Genomic DNA, 13171 nt, shown 5'->3' on the forward strand with positions numbered 1-13171 from the left:
CAAGAGTGTGTAATTTTGGATTCTTTGGTATAGTTAGCTTGGTTGCACAGATCTATTTTTTTTTTCTAATGTTTATTTATGTTTGAGAGAAAGGACGAGGCAGGGAGGGGCAGAGAGTATCTGACGCGGGCTCCATGCTGGCAGCAGAGAGCCAGATGCGGGGCTCGAACTCAAGAACCTTGAGATCATGACCTGAGCCAAAGATCACGACCTGAGCTTAAGTGGCTGAGCCACCCAGGCACCCCACACAGCTCTATTTTTATCATTAATAACAAGAAGATAAAGGAATGATAGATGATTTGACTGATAGGTATATGACTATTATTTATTTGTATAACTTAAATTTACTAACAAAAGAGCAGTTTGTGCCATTTTATGTCTATCATGTTTATACAAAAGTGTTTGATAGTCTAAAAGAAGATGACAGAAAAAAATATAAAGTGAAGTAAATAAAAATTTTTGTGGGACTATACCTACCAGAGAAGAAACATAGTTTGTTTAAATCATTTTTACTTATCTAGTCTAGTTTACATTTGTAGAATAAATACATATATGTTACTTAGCTGTTCATCGTATTAGAAATTCAGAATATTAGAAATTAATCATATTAGAAATTCAGAAAACCACCACTGGTAGTAATTCTGATCATGTATATAGCCATCATTTGTAAGTTTCTGTGTTTTAAACCTTCACTATTCTAGAAGAGTCCTGAGGGATGCTTGGGTGTGTTAGTACTGATGTTTGTTTGTGTCCTAAACATGCATATGTAAAGCAAGGGGTGATCATGAAATACCAAGATTAGATCATTTGTTTCCCTGTTTGGTTCAAAGTCCTTATATTCCACTATAGGGGTAGACTTAATTTATCACATGTGTATGCTATTTGGTCTTCCCTTGAACTAATTCTGTTTAATTATATCATCTCTCAAATACAGAGGAGGTAAATGGAGTGGAAATTATTTAGATTTTTCAGAGCAGCGGATTGGCTGGAAACGTTATAGGGATTATCTTACAACTACAATTTAGAATGACATTCAGATGTGGGAGTTCTGCTTGCTGAAGAACGTGAGTCTTTCATGGCGGTTTCTCCTTGTTAGTGGAGAATTAGTGGGAAGTAACATTCGAGGGAACTGTTAAATCAAGGCAGATTTTCCAGAAAGGAAAGTGTACAATGAACAAACCAAGGATATGTTAGCATGTGTAGACACAAATCGACATCCTCTTTAATAAGAGGCCATGTTGTGGGAGAGCCAAAGTTGATTCCCGTTTGAGGAGTGTTTTCACATTCCTTCTTTCAGGGATGTTAAATCAAGCATGACTTGAGCCAATTATTACACAAGGAAGAGAAAACACCAGTTTTAGTTTATTTGTGGGTTCTTTTCTTCTGAAGAAGGATTTTGTTTGCAGCTTCCTCAGAAGACAGCTTGGTCCATATTGATGTTCTGATATGTTATTGTTTTAACAAAAAGACTCACCCAAGTACAAAAGAAAAAAAAGAATCACAAATGTATTTTAATATGCAAGTGTTGTCTCAGAACTGAGGCACGGTAGAATTTTGGGCTCACTAATTACAATTTTGCATCCCTTGCTATAATGTAATAGGGTAACCAGTATGTCTTGAGGAAAAATATTCCTCCCAAATATAAATTTTATTGAATAAATTGGCAAAATTCATATGAATTTTGAGAACAGATTATGTCTAAAGTTGAGACTCAGCATTCATCCGAAACAATTTCACAAGCTTCGAGTTCAGGGAAAAGTGTCTCTCAGGCAAGCTGCATGTTGGACTAACATTCACATTTCCTGTTGACCTCACTGTTCCATCCTGAGAATATTAGCTGAGAAAGAATGGAGGTTCTGAGTTTCTAATCCACTCGTCCCTGCCTGTAGATGGGACCATATTTCAATAAGAAAATTGGAATTGATGTGTTCTATTTAAAAATCTTTTGGGGAAGGGAGCACTGGGTGGCTCAGTCAGTTAAGCGTCTGACCTCGGCTCAGGTCATGATCTCAAGGTTGGTTTCCAGACTAAGAGTCCCGCATTGGGCTGTCTTCTTTCAACACAGAACCTGCTTCAGATCTTCTGTCTACCTCTCTCTCTGTTCCTCCCCAACCCTCTCTCTCTCAAAAATAAAAATAATAATAATAATAAAAATGAATTTAAAAATCTTTTCAGGAACAGAAAAATTTAAGTCTCCTTAAAAATCTGTTCCCAAATTTATGTGTAATAATGTCTGTTACATGAACTTCTGTATAAAGGGAAAGATATGTTCACATAGCATTCTCAGCCTAAAAGAAAAAAAAAACACATATATGCCAGAGATTAGGCTGACCGAAGATTAGCATAATACAAGCTATAAAATGAGTACTTTTTCCTGAGAATTATAAGACGATTCCTAGAGATCTGTATGTTACCTGTTTGTGCAATCAGAATTTAGAAAAACATTTAAATCCATTTCAAAATTCTGCTCTCTTATTTAACAACCCTCACTATTAGGAGTCATCCTCACAGGGAATTTAAATCATTCATCTCTGTTCCCCCTTTTTCTTCTCCTGAGTGAATTTCAGGGAAAAACTGATCATTATCGTAAGTAATGAGTGGTTTCATTTCTTCTCTATTGCAAGGTACGTTATATAGGACCCTGTTCTCATAAGATCAATTTTCTGTTCTTTTAAGCATTTTGGTTACACGGTTTATGTAGCACTTAGATCCTCAGCTTAATCTCATGGCAACATCGGAGTGCAAGCTGTAACCTTGAGAATAATTTTTCCCGGTGGGACCACCATTCTTGGAGGTCGTTACACCATTCTTATCAGTTGGTCAAGTTTTGGTAAAGCATTTGTAAAGCTGTTAGGTAAGTTTAAGTTATTTATCATGAAGATTTCTCCGCACCCTTTCATTGTTATATCAACAACAGAAAACTTGTTTCTCAGTTTTTGAAGGCTTCCAAATAATAAATGATTTCAATGTAACTTTCAAGCATAGTTTATTACCTTAGTCTTTATCTTTCAAAAAGGATCAGGTGATCTGACAGTTGAAAGTAGCAAAGGGAATTCAGGCATTGTTAGGAAATAGTTCTGAGGTTACAAAGGAAATTCCTCTGCTCCTTCCAAAACAAAACAAAACAAAACAAAACAAAACAAAACAAAACGTCCATGGTGAAATTAACCCTTATCTCTAAAAAATAAAATAAAAGATAAAATTAGTTAGCAGTCCAGAAAGTATAAAGGTTACCTTAATGGGAATACTAATAATGAGGCCTTGAGCATTTTATTTAATTCCAATAGCCTTACAGACAAAATGGTCACCTTAATACCTAAGATACAATGGGTATGTTGCATGCAGTATTTGGCACAAGGTAATCAGCACTGTATTTGTACATGTATTTATTGTTTATTCATCATAATCAACATTATCACTTTAAGACACTGATGCTAAGATGTCCACACCCAGAACAATTGCTTGTGAGACTCGGGCCACAGGAGACTCCCATCAGGAAACACCTGACACTCGAAAACTCTTCCTAACTAAGCAGCGTTTGCTTTTTGATGTCTTGCTGTGTCTGTCTGTGTGTACCTGTGTGTCTGCATCACCTTCTATTTTTCATAAAATATTTTGTAGAATTCTAGAAACAAAAAGAACATAGAGATCAGCTGGCTTCAGTCTCCACAGGTACAGATGTGAAACACAGGTCTGCATACAATGACTTGGATTGTTCATTACAGAAACCCAAATGGAAGAACATACTTGTGATTATAAGCATAGCGCATGTTAATTCAGAGAAATCTGTACATTACAGGAAATGCACAGAAAAAAAATTTAAATGGTCTGTAATTCTACCACAGGGAGATAACAATGTTTCCACGTGTCTGCATCCAAACTTCTGTTTTTAGTATATACACATGCACATTTAGTAAGAAAATTGGCATTTTGTTAAAAATATTTTTGTCACCTATTTTTCTCTTAATATATATAACACATTTTTTTCTGCACTGCTGAATACCTGTCTAAAATGTGGTCATTAATAGCTGCAACAAATTCCTTTATTTCATAATTTATGTAACCTGTCTGAGCACTAGTTTGTCATGTTTGTTGCTTTTCATATTAATTATCAGTAAAACAGTGCTGAACATCTTCGTTTTCAAATTTTGACACAACTGATTGTTTATAAGCGAATATGTAGCCATTGACTGTTAATGGGTTTTTATGCACTTTGACAGATTGCTTTCTATAAAGGTTGTAGCAATTTACTCCCCCCGCCCCAGCATTTTATTAGATATCCCATTTCCCCAGATGCTCCCAGACACTGTCCTCATTTTTTAAACTGAAAATTTGATAAGCAGAACGTGATATTTCATTGTTGCTTTAATATTCTGTTGATTACCAGAAGGTTTTCACATTGTCATGTATTTGTAGGTCATGTGTAATTTCCATAATTTCTTGTCAAATAGCTTTATTAAGTAATCCTTTCTCAGCCTCAGCTTATGTGCCTCCAAATCCTTTACACGGTGTGCAAAGGTCTTCCTGGATAAATGTATAATTCTCACTAGTACCGTTCCTCCTTGTTTGTTTCCCTCTCCTCCAATTTAACACTCTGAATTTCCATCTGAATCTCTAGGGTGCTGACCTTCTCCCTCACGCCTCACCTTTTCTCCGCCTTCTGAGCTTAAAGAGCATAACATTTGCAGCAAGAAAACCCAGAAAATCCACTCTTGCCTTTGCGGTTCTTTTATTGGGAAACGTAAAGCTATGCCATTTTCGTCATGTGAAAGTTAGTTTTACACACGTGCAGAATTCTTGTCCAAGAAAGCAGCCTGGAAAGCTGCTGACCTTCCTTGAAATGGTTCTTCTACAAGTTATGATAACAGCTATTTCTGAATCCTTCAGAACATACCACTCTCTTCTTCTCACCCACCGGCAGTACATGATCTGCTTCTTTCTTAACATCAATCTGTGTCTCATCCGCATCTGCTGTTTTAAATCTATTAACGTCATTGGTGCTACAATGTGCCCTGGCTTTGTTGATTAATTATTATTCACAGCTCAATAAGAAACATAAGCGTTTTCTTTTTTTTTTTTTATTTTTTTTTTAACGTTTTATTTATTTTTGAGACAGAGAGAGACAGAGCATGAACGGGGGAGGGGCAGAGAGAGAGGGAGACACAGAATCTGAAACAGGCTCCAGGCTCTGAGCCATCAGCCCAGAGCCCGACGCGGGGCTCGAACTCACGGACCTCGAGATCGTGACCTGGCTGAAGTCGGTCGCTTAACTGACTGAGCCACCCAGGCGCCCCGACTTTAGCGTTTTCAAAGATAAAACTCAACTCATTTGGAGAACAAATATATTTTAAAGATACTTAGAGGGTCAAAGAACTCTTTGAGGAGCATTGTATATAGTTCATCATATATGGTCTCTTTATAAGCTTCACAGACCAGGCAGCAATTTTTCAAGAAACTTGACCAAAATTATGTTTACAGACTGAAAAAAAAAACAACCCCTAACAAAAAGAGAGATTTTTTTTTTTTACTCTTCAAAATGTCTTAAGCTTTAATTCTCAAAAACATAATACCATAGACCAGTACTGTCTAGTAGAACTTTCTACACTGATAAGACATCCTAAATCAGAACTGTTGAGTATTAGTCTCACTAGCTGCATGTGGCTACTAAGCACTTGAAATGTGGCTAGTGACACTGGGGATTTGAATTTTTAATTGATTTCATTAACTAACTCTTAGTTAAAGAGATACATGTGACTAGTGGTTACCATCTTGGACAGAGTAACAATAGATTATAGCATCTATTTAAATGGAATATTAAACTTCAGGTATAATATTTACAGAACATCCTTTTTTTATTTCCTCTTTGCCTTTCAGAAAAGCCTTGGCATTTTAGATATGATTAAGTAATACATTTTCAAATATAAGCATTCCATTATAACTGGTTTTCCCTAAATAAAACTATTGGTAATTTTGGTTTGTTTGTAGGACAGCTCCATTATAATTATTAGCAACTCTAATTAAAAAAAAAAACATGTTGACAGACTATTGAGGAAATGAATAATCTTGAAAACGCGTAAGATATTTTTCTTACATACTCTATTAAAGCTCTTTTAGAAGAACTGAGCCTCACTTGGTTTTTTTTGTTTTGTTTTGTTTTTTATTTTGTTTTGTTTTGTTTTCAGAGAGAGGGCTGCTAGCAGGGAAGAGGGGCAGAGGGAGAGAAAGAATCTCAAGCAGTGTCCACACTGATCAGCACAGAGCCTGACACGGGGCTCGAGCCCACGTCCCTGGGATCATAACCTGAGCTGAAATCAAGAGTCAGGTGCTTAACCAACTGAGCCACCCAGGGGCCACCAGCCTTACTTGTTATTTTCAAAGTTATCTTTTCATTCATTTAAGGACAGATTGATCACAAATCCTTTAGTAAATCCTACCTTCCTTCTTCTCAAAATGGAAAGCCCTTCAAATTATTCATTTTTCAGAAGATAAAAAATTGCTTCTCCTTACAGCATAGCTTCCTAAGGTGCTTTGGCTTCCAAGTATGCATTTGCCCACTCGTGGCTCAACAAAAGGAAAAAGTAATAGAAATCGTGACATTTCCCCATAAATATTCTCTCATAAAACTCTTCCACGATAGAAAGCATTATGCAAAGTGATACTCTATGCTTTTACATACATTTCAAACACCCCTTGTTTTATTCTAATCCTAGATATTTAAACTCCTAAACTCCTAAATATTTGCTTCTTTTTTAAAAAGATTGATTTTTAGATTGGATTTTTAAAAAGAAGCAAATATTTAGGAGTTTTCTGGATATTAGAAATCACTGGTTAATTATAACATATTTCAGAGGTATTTGTAGCTAAATTCTTGTTTTTTAGATCTATTCATCCATTTATTCATTGACTTTTTATCCTGTACCAATATCAGGCGAGGTAAAATTTTACCGTTATAGAGATAGTCTCTCAATTTATTTAATAATTTATTTCTAATATAAAATACTAAAAATCACAGAAAGGACTTCAATACATTATTAAAAATTCAACATACTTAAAAATTTATGCATTCAATAAATATCTATTGAGTACCTATGAAGCCAGGATTTATTGGTCTAAGGAAGAGAAACCCATCTTAATGTACTTTTATTTATTCAATATAGTGAATCAAAAGCTCATCTTTGCAATGGTCGCCTTACTATGGAAGGCCTAGGAAAGGAGCCAAAATAGTTCTCAAAAATAACCTAAATTGAGTTTTTCTATCAAGTTCTGTCTGCCTTATTTATTTTAAATTATGACCTCAGAGATTCAATTTTCCACTTTTCTCTCACGTTTGCCTTCAGATTTAGACTTTGCCTTATTTTTTATTTTTCCCTATTACTTCATGAATATTTCTATTTTAACCCACACTTCCCTATTACACAGAGAATATTCCTATTTTTAACAAATACTGGTTGGATACCTTTATAAACATGCCCACATGTTAATTTTTCCAGTTGAGTTTTTTTATAGGAAGTTTAGTTTCTTGGAAACGGAGGGGTTTTTCTTCCATAAGTACCAAACATCTGCATAATTTAGCACTAAAAGCTTTTCAAACACTTGATTTTAAAACGTATCTTACTACATTTCACCCAACTTTATTTAATAAAGTGACCATCTTCTTTTCTCTCAGAAAAACAGTAGAGATTTAATGACATTGCCAATGTACATCGCAAAGTCTCCCCTAAGTCTCAGGAGTAAAGAAATGTGTTTTCCTGGGAGAAACACCACGTCCAGAAGAACAGTCCTTAGGCCAATGGGAGCCATAGTGTTAGGGCTGTTGTCTACGTGTCGCACAAGCTCACTAAGATACTCTGCCTTGACCATTTACTGTCCCACTGCTGGTTCTGGTGCTCTTGTTGGGCAAAGGGATTACTAAAGGAAGTCAGGACATGTTGTTTAAGCCATTAGTAAATATACGTGGAATGAGGAGAAAAGTAAAGTTTGGTTTTAGATGAAGTTTCTGATCTTTTTTATGCCTGCTCAGGTAACTTATGAAATCTGACCATGTAGGTTGTAGCGGTGTCCGGAAACTTCACGAACCGCAAGGTGATGATGAGAAGAAAATCTAAGAGGTTTAGATTAGTACTCCGTGATCCTCTAAATTTTATGTTGCCTTATCCAACCTATTACATTATTATTTAATAGAAGAGAATTACAGAGGGCATAAAAAAGGTTTGAAGCAAAAACATCTTCTCTTTGTGGAAGCTGTATTTAGCAACGCCAACCAGCTCTTTCTGTTAGTGAATTACATATTGTGTGGGAGGCTTATCGCGGCGCTAACGGTGCCCTTTTTTTTCTCAAGAGTCTCTTTTTTTCCCCCCAAGTCTTCATGCTGGGAATGAACTTGTAGTTGTGCAATACATGCTGTTTACATTAAAGAGTATTCAGTGAATGGTGCTGGGTGGCAGGCTGAACTGGAAGTGGAAAAGAAATAACCATTTGGGACCAGTCATTAGGCATTAGTAATCTGTAAGTAAGGCAATGTTAGCAAATTATTTATTTGACAGTTCAGACAATATTAAGATATTCATATAAATGGAAGAGCCAGCCAATTTACAAAATCACTTATACATTCTCATGTGAATGTTACCTTTAAAGACAAACTAGATCATGGCTAATCATGCCACAAAGAACTCATTAAACTGTTTTTACTTCAGCCAGAGTGAATATTGATTGGAGGGGATTCCTCGTGTTCCCATATGATCCCTCCTGTTAATTTGCTCAGATTTTCTAAAAAAAAAAAATGCAATTCACTAGTCACACTTTGAATCATATCACCTCAAGATTTTGGTTACTAAACTTTATCCTCTGTGTTTTAGTCTGCACAGAGATTTAGGTGTTTTGTTTTTGTTTTTGTTTTTAATTTTTAAAAGCCCTTAATGAGTATTCTAGTCAAACTTAGTTTTGTAAAGTGGTAAGAAAACAGCTAAAGCTGTATCAACACTACTAAGACTGAATTTTTGGGACAGCGTTATTTTGGCTGACTTTCTAAAGAAGACACATGAGCTAAATACATTTCTGGAATCAAATGAAAGCTTCTAGTATTGGCAGGCGCTACCAGTAAATACATTCCTAATTGCTTGTTTTTGACAGGGGTATCTCTGAAATTCAACAAAAATGACCATTTGGAAGCTGTCATTAATTGGCAGGTCATCAAACAAAACTCATTCTCATTAATTTCATTTTGTTAAACTCATTTCCTCCCCGTAGTAGGAAGGGTCCGAGTGGGTGATAGAATTAGCATAGCAAAAAAGGTCACTTTCCCTTAACCCCATATGCGTAATCAATAATTAAGTTCCAGAGGATTCACAGTCATTATGTCAGTAGTTTGAGGTTTTCAAAGTATAATATGAAATGAACAGAAAACTAGTATTTTAATAAGCAGCTACTAATATGATAGACACTGAGTGAACTTTAGTATGAAGGAGACTCTAAAACCCCCAACCAGTAATCTCATGGCAAAGTCATGTTATGTCTTTATTTCCAAGAACTAAATTATTTAGCAAAAAACAAGGGAAACCAGTATATGGGAAGATGTATTATTTAGATAAAGCAGAAGCTGGGGAGTCTTTTTCTGTGCCTTACAACTTAAGAAAAGAGTGCCCTGCCCTTGAGAAACCTTACTAAATACCGTTAAATTAGCATTTTTCTCTGATGTTTGATAAAGTTTACACTTTGAAAATCATATATGCATTTTCACTTGTACCAAAAAGAAATTAATTGGATTATGGTTCTTGAGCAGTGTTTTCCAGTCTGATAAACCTGAAGATATATTCAGCAAATGGCTCTGGAACCTCTGTGAGCCCCAAAACATTTCTTTTGGGGCTACCTCCCTTACTCTTCTGGAGTAGTATTTCACGGGGAATAATCAGAAATGAGTGGAAAGACAGGAGTGGATAAAAGTAGAGGCACGTGTAGGTTTTCAGTAGATGTTTGACTTTGTCCCTGGATGTGTAGATATATCTACAGTTGCTAAACACTTGTACTAAATCTCCCGTACACCATCTTCCTGCTCCGCATCCTGTCGGATCCATTGATGTTAATCAAAATTTAGCTTTCTCTAAGCTAAGGTGGGAGATAAATTCCTAGAAGCCTGATTTCAGAACCTTAGTGTGATTTCAGTGAGTTTAGATCTGTAGAAATAGACCATGATATGCAGCATGTAACCAGTGTGATGCTGATTGCCATATTAAACATTTATTGAGCACTTGCGGTGTGAAAGAGATTGTTCTAACCAATTTTCATTTACTGTCTCATTTGAGTTCTCAAAACAACTCAGTGATCTAGGTACTATTATCTCTATTTTAGAGATGAGGCAACCGAGGCGGGAGAGGCTAACAAAGGAGCCCAGGGTCACACAGATACAAGCAGCAACACTCGGATTTGACCCACGCAAAATTGTTCAAGAGCGTGTTCTATCAACCACTATGACATATGACTTCCCAAGATTAGATACTCTGATATTTTTTAAATAAACTGATAGCTTCCCAAATAATTCCTGATCGATAAGATAGCATTCAGGAAATGTGTTCCTTTCATCACAAGCATTTCAAGAGCTAAATAAAATGCTGATAACATTGCTTCACCCATTACAATTTACCAAACTCAGGCAAGCTCATGAGCGTAAGACTCAGGTCTTTTTTTTAATAGGGGATCTTAAATATATTTCGTCAACAGTCTTAATTGTAATAAAATATGTTTGCCGTATTTATCTGATATTTAATTATTAAAGTTCATGTCAAAGTCTCCCATCTAGCCTACTCCTCAGGGAGACTGTTGGATTTGCTGATGAGTAATTATAAGTTCCTTCATACAATCGAAGTACCAGTTGTTAACCTTTCTCAGATACAATGCTGTATATTTAATAAATATCAGTACTAATTTTTTTAAAGTGACCTAAGTTCTGTTTTACTTTTATTAAAAGAAACCCATCTAAACCTTTAAAGCAATCAGACTCATATTCTGGCTGTGAATTTTTTTTCTTTTTTTTTTTAGGCTGTGAAAAAATTGTAATTGCTACCCATTCCTAAAAGACTTATTTTAGCTTAAGTTTTAAAGAAATGGTATCATCTTACCTTTTTTAAGTTTTTTTTATTTTTTTAAGTTTTACTTAAATTCCATTTAGTTAATATACAGCAAAATATTAGTTGTGGGTGTATAATATAGTAATTCATTACTTATATACAACATCTGGTGCTCATCACATTGCACTTATTAATCCCCATCATCAATTTAAACCATCCTCCTGCCCACTTCACTGTGCTAGCCATCAATTTTTTCTCTAATTTAGTTAAGAATCTGTTGCTTTTCCTCTTTTCTCTCCCTATGATGAGTCATTTGTTTCTTAAATACAACACATGAGTGAAATCATATGGTATTGGACTACCTCTGACTGACTTATTTCACTTAGCATAATAATTTCTTTTTTTAATGTTTATTTATTTTTTTTTAATTTTTAAAATTTTTTTTTATTTACATCCAAGTTAGTTAGCATATAGTGCAACAATGATTTCAGGAGTAAGATTCCTTAGTGCCCCTTACCCACTTAGCCCCTCCCCCTTCCCCCCCTCCCGCAACCCCTCCAGCAACCCTCAGTTTGTTCTCCATATTTATGAGTCTCTTCTGTTTTGTCCTCCTCCCTGTTTTTATATTATTTTTGCTTCCCTTCCCTTATGTTCATCTGTTTTTTTCTTAAAGTCCTCATATGAGTGAAGTCATATAATTTTATGTCAAAGTCTTTCAAAATACATAAATCCATCAAGAAAAGTTCTTCAGTATATTCTGGGTAACAGTGGGTTGGAGCCCACTAGCAAAGTGAGATATCTGAGACCATAATCAACATTTCAACTCCACAGGTTAAAAAAAAAGACTTCTGGAGGGCTGAGGTCCACCTGGGTGGCTCAGTTGGTTGAGCATCCAAATCTGATTTCAGTTCAGGTCATGATCCCTGGGTCATGGCATAGAGCCCTGCATCAGTCTCCACCCTGAGCGTGGAGCCTGAGTTAAGATTCTCTCTCTGTCTGGGGCGCCTGGGTGACTCAGTCGGTTGAGACTCTGACTTCACCTCAGGTTGTGATCTCATGGTTTATGGGTTCAAGCCCCACGTTGGGCTCTGTGCTGACAGCTCAGAGCCTGGAGCTGTTTTGGATTCTGCATCTTCCCCTCTCTCTCTCCCCCTCCCCCACTTATCTCTCTTTCTCTCTCTCTCTCTCTCTCAAAAATAAATAAAACATTTTAAAAATTTTTTAAAAAGTGATTCTCTCTTTCTGTCCCTCTCCCTGCTTACATTCTCTCTCTCTCTCTAAAATTAAATTAAATTAAATTAAAAAAAAGACTTCTGGGTATATCAGCACATGATTTTCAGGTTGTTTTTAATAACCACTGTCTTCACAGGGATTATTTTAAATCTTCATTTTAAAACCACATTGGGTGAAAAGCATATCATTTTATATTCATTATTAAATGTTGCTTTATAGGCAAAGAAATCTTGAAAGGCTTTTTTTTCTATTTGTGTTTTTACAGATGTCCGGAGAAGAACAATTTATGAATACCACCGAGTAGAGCTACAAATGTCAAAAATTACCAATATTTCAGCTGTGGAGATGACCCCATTACCTAGTAAGTTACCATGTGAACAGAACTAGGTGGAAAGTTTCATGATCTGATCTGTTTATGCATAGGTATCTTGATCCTGTGAGTATATAGGGATGGGTGGGGGATTTTAATTTTGGTTGAGCATTCTTTTTTTTTTTTTAATTTCTCTCCATGCTGCCAATTAGTCTTGATAAACCTATTCTTCCTGTTTCCTAGCATGTCTCCAGTTTAATGGTTGTGGCCCCTGTGTATCCTCTCAGATTGGCTTCAACTGCAGTTGGTGTAGTAAACTTCAAAGGTAAAAAAAGAGTAATACAGAAAATGTAAAAATTTCACAGACTTGTTGCTTCCAGCTCTTCCATTGAATTTTAGATGTGTCAGGTATATTGATTAGGTATATATGAACACATGTATACATGTAAAAAAAAATGCAGAAGTGACCAAAATGCAAAAACTGCTCAGAATTTTAGTGAGTTTTAAAATTTTCCTTTGATCACTCGAGATTACCAAGAACCTTTATAGTCAATAAAATAATTACCTG

At 35.6% G+C, this 13171-nt stretch overlaps 1 protein-coding gene across 2 annotated transcripts in view; it reads left to right on the top strand.

Annotated features, from left to right (window-relative positions):
* PLXDC2 (plexin domain containing 2) overlaps positions 1–13171 on the top strand; it is a 442292-nt gene that overhangs the window by 332329 nt on the left and 96792 nt on the right. For both annotated transcript variants that reach the window (XM_053225369.1, XM_027073562.2), the window contains exons 8-9: positions 12559–12654; positions 12847–12928. In XM_053225369.1, the coding sequence (XP_053081344.1) occupies positions 12559–12654; positions 12847–12928 (178 nt within the window). The remainder of the gene's footprint in view (positions 1–12558; positions 12655–12846; positions 12929–13171) is intronic.

Source organism: Acinonyx jubatus, chromosome B4 (assembly GCF_027475565.1).
Source record: "Acinonyx jubatus isolate Ajub_Pintada_27869175 chromosome B4, VMU_Ajub_asm_v1.0, whole genome shotgun sequence".
In the NCBI taxonomy this organism is placed as follows: Eukaryota; Metazoa; Chordata; class Mammalia; order Carnivora; family Felidae; genus Acinonyx; species Acinonyx jubatus.